The 19302-nt window shown below is 45.3% G+C and overlaps 1 protein-coding gene across 1 annotated transcript in view; it reads left to right on the top strand.

Annotated features, from left to right (window-relative positions):
- COL9A1 (collagen type IX alpha 1 chain) overlaps positions 1–19302 on the top strand; it is a 334451-nt gene that overhangs the window by 291690 nt on the left and 23459 nt on the right. The window contains exon 33 of the mRNA XM_069606207.1: positions 15446–15478. Within this exon, the coding sequence (XP_069462308.1) occupies positions 15446–15478 (33 nt within the window). The remainder of the gene's footprint in view (positions 1–15445; positions 15479–19302) is intronic.

Here is a 19302-nt window from a genome sequence, read left to right as displayed (position 1 = left end):
CCATCTAGCGTTCATTCTCGAACACTTTCTTCTACAATCCATATAGAGAAATAACAGACGCTGTAAGTAGAAAATACATGCAGTTCCCCCATTATTTAAAAACAAATACTTTATCTGAATTACTGTTAATTAGTGTGCCACTAAATGCATATTAAATGCAAAACCCCAAAGTTACAGCTGCAAGAATCAATGGGTCAGACAGATTTAACCATGGCCTTCTGTCCCCAATGTTAAACACCTTTCACATGACTCGCTGCTAAGAAAACTAATTTATTTTGCCTGTATACAAATGTGCTCCCCATGTTTTTATCTCCATTAAACCCCTCTTCTTCACGTGACCACTTGTTATTCTCTTACGCCGGTGACATTCATCACACTTTACTACCAATTTTCCATTGAATTCTAGATTCTCAATATCTGCATTTTGGTTGCAGATTTCAGGATATAGAATCCCGTTGACCTGATGTTTTGTCTTTATCGGTTTGGATTAAAGGTTATATCAATGGGGAAGGACGAATTTGTGCCTTTATTGAAAGGCGATATTGGGCTTTGGGGCAAACCGCAGTGTTATCGGTGCAGCAATAGAGCAATAGTGTAATGCAGCCGCCCGGCATTGTCGGATATAAGTGCATAGTAGCTTTCAAATTGACAGTAACACTGAAGCCCTGCTGTAAACTCTGTTTATAATAAGCACTACCGAAACGGGTCTACATGCACTGTGATGGAACACAATGGGCCTCATTACAATAGTGGCGGCCACGGTATGAACGGTGCAGGTATGGCACCAGCACTGTTCATACCGGGCAGCCGCATCACGAGTTCTGCTCGCGTCTTCCTGACAGGTCGCCGGGTCTTACCTGTCGGCCTGTGCGGCACCCGCAAGCAGAACTCGTAATGCCGCCGGCACCGTTATTAACAGTGCCGGCACATCCATGCTCCCGACCCCCATTGTACCCTATGGGGCAGAATGGGGATCGGGAGCCCGGCATTACTGCCTCCTGCGAATGGGCAATTACCGGCCCCTTCATCTCATAATGGGCCAGTTATTGCCCAATCGCGGTAGGCGGTGCCAGCAGCGAGCATGGCGGTACCTCCATGCTCTTAATGAGGCCCAATATCCCTACATATTTGCTAAGCACCTTTTGTTCACTCATAAGTTAGGAAACCAAGTGAGACTTGGTCAGGTTGGTTAATGGAGGGTGAGGTTTTTGTCGGATAAAGTCCCCCCGCCGTACATTATGAGGATCGGCGAGTTCCTTTATAAGGTCACGGAACTCCTGTGTGACTTGCAGTATCCTTATAACATACGTTAGGGGATATCGTATGTCTAGTAATACCTGGCAACACACTGTCATCTCCATTAATACCTGTCCTCGTGCTTAATATAAGGTACGAGATGGTGCAGTTGCTGATAGATTTAATCAGTCCCGAATCTGCTTGTATTAAAAAAGAAAAGTAATGTACAGGTTACAATGTGTTGCAGGCAAATAGTCTAAGCCATGCCTACGGGCATATGACTATGCCTATGCCCTGATGCCTACGGGCATATGACTATGCCTATTCCCTGATGCCTACGGGTTTGGTGCGCTATACAAATATACAAATAAATAAATACACCGTATAATGCTTTCTACTTTAAAATAAGTAATCGCATGGAGATAGATTCTTACTCTCATGTGCTGATCTCCAACATGGCACAAATAATACTACCATAGGCATTTCCTTAACAGTGAATGTCCGTAAAGTTATTTTACATGCAAGGAATTTCGAAAGCTTGTCATGGCTTTGATTGAGTTCTGCAGTGGCAGCTGGTGTTCTCTGCACTGGCTCATGCAGCGGGCATTGCGACACAAGCGTAACAACTGATGACAGTTCAGTAGGGATGCTGGTCTCTTTTTACAGGCCAGTAGTGATGTCGCAGCTAGCCTGTAATCAGAACATTATTTATAGGCTTTTATATGAGCATTGCAGGCTGCCGCGTAGTACAGAAATGATAGTGAAAGTAAGCCCAGTTCCATTATAAATGACTCCACATCACCATCTGTTGGCTTTGGTTTGAGGACCAATAATGTTGGACATCATCACTCAATAGTGCAGGTGTCTGCAACCTGCAGCTGGGCAGATGTTTTCTGGTACAACTCCCATGATCCCTCCCCATTGAAAGAGCCCACTATAGTTGATGGTAGTTGTGATCCAAAACATCTGGGGAGCCAAGGCTTCCAGACCCCTGCACTGGTGCAAGACACACACGCTGCTTACTACGGCAATTTGTTTGCCTTGATAAGGCATGAAACAATTAGGTTCTTACATCTTATAAAAGGATCCTTGCTTTTAGTTGTAAACTTGTTAAACGCCTAGATAAGGGAATCCAACTGTGAAGCCCAGAGACAAGTCTCCATTTTGTTTGTCCGTGCCACCCGCCATTTCATAACCATCTAGTGGAGGGGAACCACACCTTAGAATGACCCTGATATTTTGATAAGTCGCCCGAGTTACACGCTCGACCCTGGCGTCTTGTGTCGTTTTTGGACAAAAAGCCAACCTTTTCAAGTTCAGCACATTGCTCTAGAAGGCACTCCAGATATTGGTAATATGGAGATTACATATTTAGGGGAATTTCTGCCAGTGAAAAGTAGCCACTAGCGTATGGTAAAATAACTGGTAAGATTCACTAGAAGCCGTGGATATTGCTCCGCAGCACCGGTGCTGCCTCATCCTAATTAAACTCCTGGATTCATGAATCACAGCAAATGTCCACTCCATCTGGCACCTCGAATTACCCCTTGGAAAATAAAACATGTCGCTCCTCCCACTGCCTTGGGTCTAGATATACCCACCCCCCTCACACAGCGGTTGTGTTTGGCTGTCTCCTAAATCCTCAGGCACTGTGATGAAGCTGCAAAGGCAAAGGATGATGGCGGGAAGGCTATGAATTCATCTTAACTACTGGCAATTGCTCTGGGCAACCCTTCAGGCCATTGTGTCTCAGCCTGCCCTGCCATTACAGAAGGCGAAAGACCACAGGCGAATCAGGCTTGGTCCCACCACCAAAGGGGCAGTCCAGCCTGAACTGCTAGCTTGCATTCCCGCAGCATAAGAGCACAAACAACGGCCTCAGTGGGCGTCATAAGTGAGGTGTTGCGTGGGTCTCTAGGCACAACAGACTCGGGACCCACGTCTGGACATACCCGAAATATCTAGCTAAATTCTCTTTCTTTTTTGTCCACATTTAAATAAAGAAAGCCTCTATCAGTAATATGAGGGCAGGTCTATGGCTTATCTGTGGTTTAATTACTAGTGCATTGCCATAGTTCACATCACCACGCAGTGGTCAGTCCTTCCTCCAGGATGAGGCGTCTGGTGGTCAGGGCTGTGGCAATTGTTATTCTGAACAATTGTGTCTAGCTGTTGCTTTGATAGGGATTCTCTGGTGCCACTCCCCCTCCCCCACCCCCACACACACACACAGCTCAGGATGTTAGTGGAATGAGAATGATAATTTACTGACGTCTACCGCCTAGCTGCAATTTCCTTTGGTTTTGTAAGCCCAGCACACCTCTTTGAGTATCATTTACAGAAAACTGTGTCTTGGTGTAGTTAAAATTGGTTTTATAATATCACACCCAACCTCAGTTGTGGTGGCTTTTATGCGTGATAATTATTTGTAGTTCACACTATACTTTTTATTTTGTCACTGCACCCTCTTATTATTGTTATTGTTATTGTTAAGCAAGTTTCGTAACGCGCAACACGCCTGAAGGCCTCAGTGCGCAGAGTGGCACAAAGATTCAGTGTGTATTTTGAAATAGCGGAGTGGCCGGCGACGACGAGTGGCAGTCCTGTGCAGTGCTGCTGGAGAGTCTGTCTCTCCTTTCCATTGTGCTGAGTATTATGGGAGGACTTGCATAAAACCCCCATCCACCCGCGGAACGGATGCGGAGTGGACGACGAGTGGCAGTCCTGTGCAGTGCTGCTGTAGAGTCTGTCTCTCCTTTCCATTGTGCTGAGTATTGTGGGAGGACTTGCATAAAACCCCCATCCATCCGCGGAGCGGACGCGGAGCGGACGCAGAGCGGACGACGAGTGGCAGTCCTGCAGTCATGACTGTCAGGGCTGCCAAAGCGAACAGGAAAATGGACCTAACCGAATCCTCCAGAGAAGAAGAGGAAGGACGGCGCCTGAGAAGTGCAAAATCTAACCAGAAACAGCAGGCAAACACCCCCAAGGTCCAGGAGGCAACACCCACATGCAGCTCAAACGAGCATGAAAGTGTGGAGTCACATATTGACAGTTTCAACGATATGGTTCCAACAGAGGTGGGGGGCAAACAGACTCTGTACCAGAACCCGGCTCCATCAGCGCTGTCAGTAGAAGCCACAAAATATAAAAAACATCCAAATCCCTCTCCGTCATCTTGTACGCCAATGGAGAGGCAACAACGTCAGCAACTACTATTAATACCTGATGCTGCTTTGGATTCTGTCCCGGTCTCTCCCCACGCGGTGCACTTGGGTGCTCCGGCCCACACGCTGTTGGCTCTCGGAAGAGGGCCCCCATCCGTGTGGGAATCGGGGAGGAGCCCGGGAGGCGAGGATGATGAGAGATCCCGGCAGCATGTTCCAGCCTTTGATCCCGCCCGGGTCTCTCCATGCGCGGCCCAGTTGGGTGTTCCGTGCCACACGCCGGCAGCTCTCGGAGGAGGGCCCCCACCCCTGTGGGTTGCAGGGGGGGCGGGGGATGACGGGGCTCAGGGGAATGGGGAGAGAGCTGCCGCAACGAAAGCGGAAACAAAGCTGCCAGCAAGCGAGAGTCATGCTGCAGGAGCCTCGCAGGACTCGGACAAGCCCCGCCCCCGCTTCCGCCTGTCGCACCAGCTCAGGTCCGGGTGGAGGCGTTGATTCATGCAGAGGCGGAGGGGTGCCGGGAAAACAAGGACAACCAAGCCGACATAGAGTCAGTCGGTCGGATCAGCAAAGTGCCTAACCCTAAGAAAAGACAAAGACCGCTGGTCATGATCACTACAAAACATAAAAACGCTGGTAAATACTACAGTAAAAAGGGGCGAATAACAAATGCAAATATGACTGCCCAAAAGATCAAATCAGAGCAACAAACAATTCCAACAACTACAACTCCTACTACTCCTACAATGCCCCAAGCCAAGGCAAAAGAAAAACATGTCACACGACGGGAGGGATGGGCAGCCAAAAACTCTGTGACAAATTATTTCACGGCTCGAATAAGCACAAGATCGGTGAATAGACAACACCACATGGAGCTATCGGACATGGAGATCCTTGAAGCCCTTAACGAATGTTTACCACTCTCTAAACTACGAAGAGTGGATCACAATGATTGCGAAAAGCCGATCTCCAGGGAAATCTCTTTCCTAGATGAGAACAATGGGCCAGTAAATCTACCAAATCAGGGAGAGAGGGAAGCCCTGGAGCAAGCCAACTTGGCATCCCTCCCAACGACGTCACAAGAACCGTTGGAACCAAATTGCAATACGAACCCACAGATCAACCTAAATAAGAGAGAAGAGTGGAAGAAACCTGACAAATTGACCCCAAAGGGGTATGTTCAATCTGCCAATCAAACCAAAAATGAAAGCCTACAGGAGAAGGCAGATACCATAGACGAAATAGACGACTCTAGCAGTCTACTAACAGAAACAAATGGGGGATTCTCCCCAGAAACATCAAACAAACCATTATCAACGGGAGAAATTGTACCGCCTCCACAGAGCGACAAAGAAGAAGTGCCAGAAGTAGGCCACATTACACCTAAAAGTTCGCTTCAGCGGACTAAGTCCAAGTCCACTGACCGGGCAAGATTGGCTCGACAGTTGAGTAGGATGGCGGAGAAGACAAACCCGGATGACCTACTAATCCCGTCTCATATGACAGCAACATCTCAGGCTCAGGCCACGAAACAGCTGCACAACCATGACCAAAACATGTGGGGGAATGAAAGCCACAGCCCCCGAATAGATAAGAACAGAAATCGAAGGTGTTCATGGGAAACAACAAGGCTGGCAAAAAGTCAAGGGGCAAACGTGACAATAACCTCAACTGATTCATCAATAAGGTGACTTTCAATGCAACAACAATCGACAAGTCCAGCGGATCCACCCAACAAAAAGATCGACCTACTCTCTATCATGTCATCGGTAAACATAGCGCTTTCACCATTCATGAAGCTCTATGAAGCTATTGCAGATTCGCTGAAGGACCACACCAGCCTTCAAGCAATGATGTATAGCAAAGTCATCTTCTTAGAAGCTTACATCATGGCGTAAGAAGCAAGAAAAACAAATACTCCGGAACTCAGCCAGGGCTCAGCCTCTGCACGGCAGCAAGTGACCCGGCAAGACAAAGAGCAGCCAGTGGTCGGAAAAACAATAGGGACTCAAACTACCACTATGATTGATTTAACAGCAAGCAAAACAGTAAACGAGGGAACAACCAAAACAGTGAACACAAAGTCAAAACTAGGTCAAACTGACACTACATCGAATTTAAACAATTTCGAAATTACAAAAGAGGCACCAGGTGGGCAATCTCAAAGTCGGAAAGTAGCCCAAACCATTGGAAAGAAGTTATCCTCACCGAGGCTGAATAAACCTGGTACCCAAACAGCAGAAGGTATCTGCCAGTTCTTCACACATCCAATAAGTCAAAAAGATCAACTACAAACCGGGGAGCGCGACACAAATCTGCAAGAAACAAAAAAACTTGAAATTCTGGGAAAAACTGTCACCCCATCCCCAATGACGACCAACGATTTCCTCGAAAATGAGGAGGTGATGAACCTGAGTCAACACTTATCAGAGCATTCTCCAACTGTCGCAAGTTTGACCAAAATTACTAAAACATCAAATCTACAAGTTATCAGCAAAACAAGCAAAACAAAGGCCAATTCGGAGAAGAAGGCAGAGAGCCGTGAGAACCTCCTTAAGCAAACTGTGGAAAACAGAAAAAGCCAAAATAAAAAAGCAACTCACGACCCCAGAAACTTCGAGGCAGAAAATTCTAAAACAGATGATGAAAGATATGAAAAAGGAAAGAGAAATGGACATATCGAGAACTCCGGACAAGCAGACGTCCAGAAACTCAGGGAAAGTGCACAAACGTTCCCACTCATGGCCAAAGGACCACGAAGATGAACAAGCAAATAGGAGACAGCTAGACGAATTCCAGTATCGCCGGGAGGAGCAAAGGAGAAAAAGAAAAAACCCAAGACAGCAAACGCCAATCCGGCCCCGCACTAAATCTTAGAATGACAGATCTAGAGACAACGAAAAGAACCTTACTGACCCATCAAGGGATTTAGGGGCAATGGGCCCTAGTTGTAGATCCATGACACAAATGTACACTCAAAAAACAAGAAAATGGGAGCAAGTGAAATGGCAGATCAAACTAACACAAGTGGAAGAAAACAAGGACAACATCATATTGAATAGAAATTCTATGTTAACACTCTTCAAATACATTCGAAATCTGAAACACATCAAGTCAGAAGCGCTACTATTGGTAGAGCCAAGCCATAAAGACATCAAGGCCAGAACGCTTCTGCACATAGCGTCAACAATGCTAAAAAACACCATTACTGACAACAAAAACGAATTTGAAAACATGGGATATGAGCTAAAATCCAGTAACATGCATGGGAAAAAAACCAGCAAGAGAATACAAGAAGTCACAGGAAAAGTCAGACATAAAGTCTAGCAAACAGCAAAATTTTAAAATTCAAACGAAGATAAGCCACAAAAGCCCTGCGGTAAGAAAAAAGGAATGGGAGCCTCAAAAGTGAGCAGGGCAGAAGCTGTTGTCCTCTAAAGATAACAGCAATTTACGACAGACCAACCGAGACAAAAGACACAAGAAAGACCTACAGAGTCAGGAGAACTAGTCCACAAGAGGATCTGAACCAAAAAATCGAGAGCAAACCTACAATAAAATGCGCACCAATGAAAGGGATATGGTCTTGGCTGCCAAGAGCCTTGACAGAAAAAAAGCAAGATAGCTACTCATCGGAGACGAGCACATCCATCGGGAAAGACCTTTTTCAATCCAGCAAAACCAATCGATAAAGATGTGCTCGTGGAATACGAGAGGTCATTTACATCTACTGTCTGAACAACCCTCAATGAGGGGGTTTGAACTTATCCTTGCACTGGCTAAACAAGGCCGTTTAGGAAGACCATCATCGGGCCTATTGATTGCCTGCACAAATGGATGTGGGATCCAACTAGAAGAAACATTGATCAGTAACTTAGCGATACTGATGGTCAAGGCTTCATTAACTCGCCAGGTAAACAACAAGGCAGGGTCTGAAAAAACAACATTAATAATAGTTAACATCTATTGGAACCCAGCCACCATGGCAACAACAACTTTCCCGGAAAAAGTAGATGCAGCAATCGACGAGCCCCTGGCGGGACACCTGACAAAATACTTCCTGATCTGTGGCGACCTAAATGCTGTCTGCCCTGCAGCATTTAGAACTGAAATAAAGAACAAAAAGCAAGCAAAGAAATCATCAGGAGAACAGCTTGGAGAATTATGGTCCCGACTGATGGACTCGAGAAACCTACACAACTTGGATGAAGCTTTCCCAGACCCAAAGCATCCACCGTCATGGGAAAGAAATGATTCCAAGGCAACAATAGACTATATGTTTGTAACTGAACCGATTTTGGCTGTGACAAAATCTTTCGAAATAACAAGAGAAAGCACCAGTGATCATAACCCGCTTTCGATCATTTGGGAGTCACTAAGTCCTTCAATCGACCACATGGAAGCCAACATAGTCATCAACGCGCAGGGAAACTGACTAAAACTGTCAAAGGAGTCTATCTCAGAAATAGAAAACAGATTTAGCTCTATGACGGAGATAAACAGCGCAAACAAAACAGACTACATTCCTCAACGACACTTTCAAAAATGACCGGCGGAAATCCCCCAAGACATGTGTTTGACAAAATTCTGGTCGATAAACGCTGTATTCTGCGACAAACTCAATGCAGAGCAAAACTTATCGTTACACCAGCTGCACAGAAAGAAGCGGAAACCGCAGCAAAACATTACAAATCATGGGTAAGAGGACATAGGTTAAACCTCTACCAACAAGACTCAGAAAACATCTTAAAAATCATAAGTGGCAGAAACACAAGGGAATTTTGGAGTACCCTGAGAGCTACATTTGACATCCAAGAAAAATCCCTAATAAGTGAGGTCGGGGAATCCACGTGGTTAAAACACTTCAAAGGTATGTACTTGGCTCGAACTACATCTACAACCTCACATTCAGGTCACAAACCCGGTCCATGGGTAAGAGTGGATGTCCCAGAGGAGATCTGATTAAAGATCTTAGGCTTGAAGAACTCAAGAGCGCCAGGGCCCGATGGGGTCACAAACGTGGACCTAAAAACAAATCCAAAGGAGTGGGCCAGCCTCCTGAGTAAAATCTTTGGAAGATGTGCAGATTAAAAAACCATACCGCCCTCATGGAAAGCAGCCACAGTGGTACCTATTTTCAAGAAAGGCGACAAAAAGGACCCAGCGAATCATAGACCAATCGCTTTGCTTGATGTAATGGGGAAAGTGTTTGGCTCAATGCTATTAGATCGCTTTAAGATCTGGGCATCAAACGCTCCCTGTGAAGATCCCTTCCAAACGGGATTTAAGAAAAACATGGGCACAACAGCCAATATATTGCTATTGAACGTGCTGAAAAACAAAGTCTTGGAAGGAGGCACAAGAATCTTCGTCAACCTCACTCAGGCCTTTGATCTCATAGATAGGTCGAAGCTCTGGTCAGAATTGGAGGCGTGGAAATGTCCACCTGCCCTGTTGAACCCAATTAAGACCTTGTACACTGACACCAGTATGCGTATCCGCCTGGATCAAAACGGATTATTGTCAACTCCGATTTCAACAGCACTAGATGTGAAACTGGGGTGCCCACTGGCTCCGGCCCTTTTTCTGGCTTTTATCGGCGATATTAACAGTTCAGACACAGAAATATGATCATTTCCTCCAAAACTCTGCAAAACTCTGATAACGAGGCTTCTCTATGCGGACAACTTTGTCCTATTGGACCCTACGCCAATAGGACTTCAACGTCAATTGACCAATCTACAAAGTTACATGCAAGAAAACAAACTGGAAATTAACGGAAAAAAACAAAGTTGTTGACATTCGAGGCATCTTCTAGAAAAAGAGAAAAAACACGACTAAACCTCGAAGGCTCACCGATCGAAAAAGTTCTCGACTTCAAATATCTAGGAGTCATCCTAGACTCCACAAACCAAGACAAAGCCATGCAAGTATCATTAATATCAAAAGTCAACAAAATGGCAGTCCAAGCAAGGGCTATAGACAAAGAACTTGGCAGATACTCATTGATTCCAGTACGAGAATTCTATAAGAAAAAGGTGATGCCAACATTAACATATGGAGGAGTTGCAATGATAAATCTGCCAACGAACATCTGGTCAAAAATGGAGGCAAAGTTTTGGAGAAAATTGCTCATGTTACCGAATTCAACGCCAGGTGCTTTGATCTGCAAAGAGCTAAGCCTGCCGTCTCTTAAAGGCACAGTGGAGCAGTCAACATTAATGCTATATAGGAAATGCCGGATGGTGGATCCTCTGTCAATTTACAACCTAATAAACCAGGAAATAGAACAAAAAAGCACAAAAAGGTTCACCCAATGGAAAAAAGAGAACACTAGAGTGCTAGAACAAATACAGGCTGACGAAGAAACACTAATCAACAACCCGAAGAAAATTCTCACAAAAGTAAGAGAGCTTGATTGGATACTGACTTTGGAAATTGCAGGGAAAAACAAATTAACTACACATCTGCCGCCAAATGTCAAAAGAGTAAATGAGCTCCAAGAATACATCAAATAATTTCCATGTAGGAAGGGGAGAGACATGCTGTTACGTGCTCGCCTCAATCTGCTGCCTACAAATGAGATCTTGGCAATTAGAGGCAAAGCAGCATCTAACCTTTGCCGCTTCTGCAATTCACAAGAACAATAATCTATTCGTCACATACTTCTAAAATGTGCCACCAACCAACATTTAAGAGAATGATACCTAAGACCTATCTTCTCGGACTTTACTATTGCGGACGAACAAACATGTTGGGCTCGTTTAATCGGAGGAGACAAGACACAATGGCAAATAGCAACCTACAAGATATTGGAAGCAGTAAATCTGCAGAGGCCATAGTCGAAAACGAGGGTACATTTTTAGTGAGACTGGGTCTTTTACGAGAAGTTTACGACAAAAGCACATTTTGTAAAAATCTATTTGATTAAATACAAATAATTTAAAAAAAAGATTCAGAAAAAGGCCAGATATACCCAGAGGTGCAGGAGACCATATTCAACGATCTATTCAACACTTGTGTATGGGCACGGTATGAATAAAATATCATATATCATAGTCATTTGAGTTAAAAAAGGAGGTTTTAATAGCTTCTGGTGAATATTATCAGTCTGTGCGCTCTACCCTTTGTTGATCTGTTTTTGCTACTTTGTGTTCTAGTATTGACTTGATAACTGACTGGTCCAAGTTAGTTGGAGGTCAGTGGCTGCATGTCCCCATAGAGAGCAATATTAACCTGTTGGCCTGTTATGTGGGTTAAGTGTGAAGAAGGGGGTATCCTATGTGAGCCTATGCGCATTCAAATTAGAATTCCTCACAAGTTCCCAGTCCTATAATGATTGTGAGGTACACGCTTGTTGGTGTTTATACAATGTTATATTTTAATTCACATAATTCCACATTCATCATAGAAAAGAGAAAAACTTCACTTAGTGTCATACATTATTGAGCATGTGCCTATAGTGACTTTTTGGATCAATTTGCGTCATTCTTAAATAAACTTGTGCCAACATTTCCCCGCACATACTATTGTTTTGCCCCCTTTCTTGGGCTTTATCAAGACACTTAATACATTGTTTTGTATGTCAAATTGATTCAAATTTACAATTCATGCATACATTTCTTTGGTATAACACACATATAGATTTTGTTGGTTTCAGAAATGAGGGGTTCTGTTTCTTGTAGTTCCTGAAAGAACATACCTCAGTGGTTTCTTTGTTATCGAGTGATAAGTCACTAAATCAGATGGCTGCAACGGCATACAATCCATCTCCTGGCACTTGCCACTCTTGTCTGCAACTGATTGTATCAATCCCTTGTGGGAATATTCGGTGACCCTGCATGTGTTCCCGAATACTTGCACCTCTGTCTAGCCTAATTAAAACAATAGCCTTCCTAAAACAATTAAAAGATGAAACTTTGCGCATTGAGATGGGAATGGTTTTCCACAAACTGCGAGCAAAGATCGAAAAAGCTTCCACCACCAAAGTTTTTCAATTCAAACCTTGGTATATTACGTTTGGTGCGATCATTGGATCGAAGAGTACAAGTAATAGGGGCCATTTGCAACTGATTTGTAAGATAGACGGAGGGCCCTACTTGTCATACACTTGTGTGTTAGGGAGAGAATGTTGTGATTGATTCCATGAGAAACAGGTAACCAATGAAGAGGCCTTCTGTATTGAGGCACGTGCTCACGAGGGTACAGATTGTGGTGATAAGTCGACTTTTTGATAAACGAGTTACGAGCTGCAGCTGGCACTGTGTTGCTTTCCACTGCCAACATAGTGCAAAGTTGGTCTGTGGTTTATGCTTTTGTTTCAGATTCCAGTCTCTAGTTGTGGCTCTCCCAACTCCTGCCCTTCCTTCTGCCTCCAAAGTGCCACGTGTAGTTCTTTTAGGGGGACAGGGGGTGCTGTTCTGACCACTGACCTGTGGGTGGCTCCTAGTGCCTGACTGGCATCACGCAAACACAGCATAATCGGGCAGGGCACTGATGTTGCCCTTCTGCTTCCTACAGCTACAACAAGGTGCTAGGTTTTCTTACTTTCTGGTGTTGATGTGCCCTCCATTTCCAGTCAGTATTGGCGGTAAATAGCATGGTATGTCTTGAGGCTGCCACCCCATGCCTTATATGTTTCAATGATATTGGTGCCAGTTTTTCTTTTTGGCATAGCTTTCCATGTGCAAGGCTAGGAAATGCCTCTGTGTCAGACTGCATGCAAGTGTGAGGTCATCAGACACAAACATATGCATTTCTCACATACGTGGCTGATCTTGGCTTCTGCCTGACCCCACGCAGCCAGTGCTCGGCTCCACGGGAAAGGGGACATATATTTATCGGTGGTCCCGGATACAGTCTGCGCAGATCTGAGACTGGATGTGCAGGGCACAGCAGGAATGCCTTTCATTTTGAAGTGTAGTCATGGATGGTATTTACCAATCAGAATGCTGTCATTGTTACCTTATTAGGGCCAGGGGCGAGACTGATTTGCCCATGGGGCTTTCTCCTTTGTTAACGTATTTTCATGTAAATTTTGGGCTGAGTTTATAGGATGGCTGAAACTCTAGTATTTGGAGACCTCGCCCATCAAGAGAAATACGACGAGTAATATTCTACATTAGCCCCCTGGAGGGGGCGCTGGCCAATCAGGATGCTCGATAAGGTGCAAGCCCGCATTCCGAACTGACTGGGTGCTGCTGACCAGTGTGCCTTCTCTTCCCCGCTCCTCCTTCCTTCACCCCCCACCACCCAGCACCAATGTAGTTACCTATGCTGGTGCTAAGAAAAAAACAAAAAGAACGTACATTTTCTACACTGGCCAGCGCTGCGTCGTGGTTCCCAGTGTCCGTTGTCAATGCTGATGACGCCAAAGTCAACAACATTGCAAACGCACTGTCAACCACGGACGCTGTGAAGGGCTGTGCAGAAAAAGGTAAACATTTTTGTAAAAGACACCATGGGCACCTGTGTAGAGAACTACGTGGGTGCTAATGGCGATATGCCCTTTGGCGGCGGGTCGACCCTGTCGGTAACAGCACCGCTGCCCTTGTTAAAGGACCCTCGCTTTGCTTGGGCCCTTAACGTGGGTGGCGGGTAATTACCGACAAGGTCGGCCCACCACTTCAGGCCATAGTGTCTCATTAGAAACAATTGTCAGCTACAGCCAGGGAGGTGACATTCTCTGTCGGAATATGATATCTTACATTCAAGTGATTATTGCCCATTTACTAGGATGCACTGTAGACCTTTTCCTGTCCTGCATAATGTATGAGTTATGCTATGTTTCTGCTTATCCTGAGTGTCACCCTCATCTATGAACTCATGTATTTCGCTCTCATGGAGAGTCATAGCAAGGCCTTGGCACCTTGATTCCTTTGTGTCATATGTGGCCGGTGACCCATCAGTGGTCTTCAAGTTATCGCCCCACCCCCATCCGATTTGTCAAGGAAGGCGATAGGGAAACAGAATGTATTTCCCTCAAATGTTGGCTGCTCTTTGTGATGCAGCCTCTGTTTCGGGCATCACTTTGGCATAAAGTTTTCAAATTAGGATGAGCCCCATTAGCTGGCAAGCACAGGCTTGTGCTTCCAGGGACCTGCCATCTTGGCTGTCCATGACACATGTGTTTCCAAGCTTTTTCATGGACTCCGGGGATGGATCAGTGTGTCTTCTAGTGGGAGTCGGTAAGTCATTGACGACCTACTGCTAGTACGCAGTGGGTTTGTTCACATGTGGACCTGGCTGGATAGAGACCAGTGCACACTTGTTACACGTCTGCTCATCTTACAATAACAAAAGGCCAGGTGTATGTTTGACCGATGCAGTCACGCGCAGTAGAGACTGCCCCCTTCGCCTGTTGTCACCGCTAGAGGGAGGTGTTGCCTTAGGAATCAATTACTTTATTTTTCCCCATACAGAGGGCTTTCTGTAAATACAATTATTTTCCATCTAACACAACTTTGGCCCATGTACACAGGCTTTTCCACCAGTTCTATAATGAAGCTGGGGGGTTTGGAGACATTTTGACATCAGTAGGAGGCGCTTTATACCTGATCTGGGCTTATGGAGATCCACCGCTAAATCTTTACTAGATTTTGTGGTTCCAACATTTCTGTGGCGAGAACTGAAAACATGCGCTTTGGTATTGAGCGAGTTAATGCATGCCCTCAAGATGCTAGCAGCATTTCTCGCAGTGATTTTAGTAATTCTCGTATTTGTCCCTTGTGCAATGCGTACCATTCAGTCCAATGAGTTTGTGGATATTTTTAATGCTGCAATACGTGTGCCATCATGTGGGTGGGGTTGTGTGTGTGACTGCATATTGCTGTTGGTCCCCTTATGCCCAAAGATGCACTTCAGCAAATGGACATCATGCTGATAACGTGTCAGTGCACAGCAACTACATTTCAAAGCTTATCACCAGTCCGGCCTCCACCACATATATAAATGTGTTTAGCCAACGCCAGCATGTTTAATGTTTAAGGATGTTGTTCATTGGGCAGTGTTAACCTTATTGCCTTAATATCTTTTTTCCGCAGGGTGATGTTGGGAATCCTGGTGCCAAGGGATCGGTGAGTACAATCAATGTTATTCCAATGAAAGTAGAGTGCAGGAATCTATTTACATTCCATTCAATCATTCAGTTCTTATACAGAGGTCATTTCGCATCGCATGCCCATTTTATTAGCTTAGTTTGAGTTGCCACACAGAGACAGGGGCCCGGGGTGCTTTCCAGGTCAAGCTGGGTGAACCAGTGGGTACTGGGCTGGCAAGGATGCATTTCTGCTGCCTTCAGGACCCTAAGTGCCAAGGATGGGTATGCTCGTCCTTTTTGCATAGACTTGCATAATAGCCGGGCACTTAAGGCATACCCGCTAATTTAACTATTCATTGACTATGTCCTCCCAATAACAAACAAGACCCCAGAAGGTCCCAGCAGCTCTGGCAATTGGCAAGGCATGAAACCCGTAGCTTATGGCACACATGCAAACACAGTTGGCAGAGCAAACCAACGCTTTTTGGTTTGAGCATAAAACCTGAATCTTTGCTCAGTGCATTATACAGCAGCACATCATAAAAGATCAATGCATTATGCAGAAAGTCTTCAAAAAAGTCCTGTGCGTGGCTGGATGTGATATTACGCCTTCAGCGGAAGCACAAAACAAACTGCTTAAATCAATGTTCAGTGTCCTTACCGCTGCTTGTTTTTATTTGGTAAGTTACGTCTCTAATATGGCCTCTGGTGGTCAGTGGTCACTTAGCACGGGTAGTTTATCTATTTGAGGGCAAAATCTTAATGCAGGACTCTCTAGCTCAGGGTTGTCCAACTCCAAGCCTCGAGCGGCAGATCCATGTTGGGTTTTCAGGGCACCCCTCATTAATATGCATGAGATGAATTTGCATACAATGATTCTAAATGGATGCACATTTTTCCTCATGAATATTAATGCGTGATATCCTGAAAACCCATAAGGATCCCGGCCCTCGAGGTCCGGAGATGGACAACCTAAAGCATTTGCTAATGCACTATATGAGTGATGGGGCTGTTGGGGGTTATTGGCTTGAGCCCAGAGTAGAGGGGCTGTTATGGGTGTTATTGGCCTGCACCTGAGTTATGGGCCTGAGGCTAAGCAGAAGGTGTGTAACAAGGGTCATATGTTCTCAGTATGTACCTCGCCCACTACTCAGAACGTTTCCAAACATTACTGCAATGATCCCACAATCTGGGTGCAGTCTGCTCTCGGATAGCAGTATTCCCTGGCCACCCCCACTTTGCCCCAAGAATAATCTTGCTCATGAGCTTTCCTAATCTGAGGCAAGCCTTTCGATCTTTTCCTGAATTCATTCTGCAGGTGAACCTTTTGGAACTGAGTTGGAGCGAGTTTCCCATTGTATTAGAACTTGGAACAACTCTTCCATCTCCAGAATTGGGATTTGGGATTTATTGTCTAGGCAATAAAAGCAGAAAGAAGACTGCAAAACACTTTATGTGCAACCTAAAGCAACTGTAGAGAGGATTTCAGGGCACATGAGGACTCAGCGGAATGATTTCATGAAGCCCGTGTCAATGTTACCTGAAATAGCCATGAGTTGCACTGAAATCACGAACTCAGAGGCTTGCATTTTCAAGAGCAACTCATTATTCCGGCACAGTTTCTACTTGAGTGCAAGCACACTCATCATATACTCTGCACAGACCAGTCCCCAGTTGCTTTAGCAAAGCCATGCTTTCTTTCAGGCTGAAAAGGAGATAACCTCCCCATGTCCCCTCTTTTGGCTTTGGTCTCCCCTTTCTTCCAGTGGAATGCATTAGAAGCACAGATCCAATAGACCCCAGAAGGTCTCAGCAGCCCCGGCAATTGGCAAGGCATGAAAGCCAACACAGCTTTCAGAAATACCCACCGCCTTTTTGTTTAGAGCATGAAACCTGATTACCAGCTGAATGCATTATGCAGCAACTCTACAAAAAAAGTCCCTTGTGTGACCGACTGTGAAATCACTCTCTCAGCGGAAGTAAAAAATAAACCTTTGAATCATTATTCACTGTCGCTACCGCTGCCTATTTTTATTTGGAGGTTTGCTTCTTGCGTGTAGATTAACTAATATGGTGGAGAGCAACAAACTGCTTTTAAAATATAAACAACCAGAAAATGCACAAAGGACACATGTATCACTAAATTCTCCCTGCGTCTAACACTGACAGAGAGTATTCTACTCATGCAGAAAGCCCTGAAAAGGCATTAGGTCGGATTCGCTATCTGGAGGCTTGCCATATACACGTGATATGACAGATTATTTATAACGCGCTTAATACCCAGAGGTTGCAAAGCACGGACCCGGGGATCGAACCTGTGGTGCTCCGAGTAGTCTTGCTTCCAAGGCGAGCACGTTGCCCCTGAGCTATCCGACTGTGCTGCTGGAAGGCAAATAAAAGCTGCCAGGTCCATCAAACAGGCCCGTGTTTCAAGAGGTGCAGCATCAGAGCTGCTAGAATATCACGCCTTTTTAGTTTTGGCACCTGCATGCACCAATATCTTTGCTTTGCAGTACTCTAGATATGAGGGATGACTTGTGGGAAAGCAGGGATAGATGGGTGTTTTTTGGCTGCACTGCCTTGTTTCTCGGTTAGCAACCATTTTAGAGGCGAGCATTTTTAGTGGTGTAGGTTTTTTAGAGTGAGGCAGTGAGCATGCACTAGGATGGACTACAACTCCAACCATGGTCAACCACCACCAACCACTGACCATTGGAAACCATAGTCTACACTTGTGTACAGACGCGTTATAAAGGACTTATATCATAGTCGGACATTCCTGATTTTTGGCAACGGTTGTCGTCAGCCATGGTCAAATTAGGTGTGACTCATACATGGCACTTTAGCACCAAACCAAAAAAATAGTGTTCCCTCGCGCATGGCGTGTTAGCCTAAGGATTTCTTTTGGCTCAGTGTAAGGCTACAAAGTTTTGGTTCATATTTGGCAGTTTCGTACCAAATTTAGTTTTGGCTCAAAGATGGTTCTTTAGCTCAACAACTTGTTTCAGGGCAAAGGTATAACTTTAGCACCAGTTTCGGTTCATAGGTGACACTTAGGGCACGATTCATGGAATATTTTCCTGGTTCAAAGTAAATTTGCACTGCTGAAAAGTGACTTTGCACTGCCGGCACAAACCCTGACTCATGGAACTGTGCAAAATGTATTTTTGCAGTGCAAAGTCCGGGCAAAGTCAGCGCATAGTCATTTTTGCAGTTCAAAATTACTTTTTGAAAAATGTATCGGGTACCCTAAGGTACCTTTACTGGCTGAAGGCTGTTGATTCTTGGAGTACCTCCCAAAAGTCTTTACTGTTCAATGGGCCTCATTCTGACCCTGCGGGTCTGGAAACAAGGGTGCCGGTAAGCTCACATGAACCGTTGTTTCTGGCCCGGCCAGAGCCGCCGAGCACAGCGACCATGGTAGGCAGACCCATCACGGAAGCACTGGCACCGTTAACAACGATGCCAGTGCTTCTGTGCACCCATTCCCGTGGAGTACTGGACTCCACGGGAATGGCGAACAACATTTTACCAGCACCTAGCTCCCGGTCCCCCGAGACTTGTAATGTCCCAGTGGCACGAGGAAGTTAGGTGCCGGTAACTATTACTAGTCCGGGGGCAACTTCCGGCAGTTCAAAATGACTTGGCCCCGACTTTGCACGGCAAAAATACACTTTCCACGGTTCCATGAATCAGGATTTGTGTCAGCAGTGCAAAGTCACTTTTCAGCCGTGTAAATTCACTTTGAACCCGGCAAATATTCCATGAATCGGGCCGTGAGTGTCACAATTAGTTTTGTCTCCTAGATGGCACGTCCGTGCCAACACTGGTTTTAGCTGATGTATGGTGCTTTAACTCCCA

This window comes from Ambystoma mexicanum, chromosome 4p (assembly GCF_040938575.1).
Source record: "Ambystoma mexicanum isolate Mex_15411 chromosome 4p, UKY_AmexF1_1, whole genome shotgun sequence".
NCBI classification, from domain to species: domain Eukaryota; kingdom Metazoa; phylum Chordata; class Amphibia; order Caudata; family Ambystomatidae; genus Ambystoma; species Ambystoma mexicanum.
This window is presented reverse-complemented; position numbering and strand designations above follow the sequence as displayed.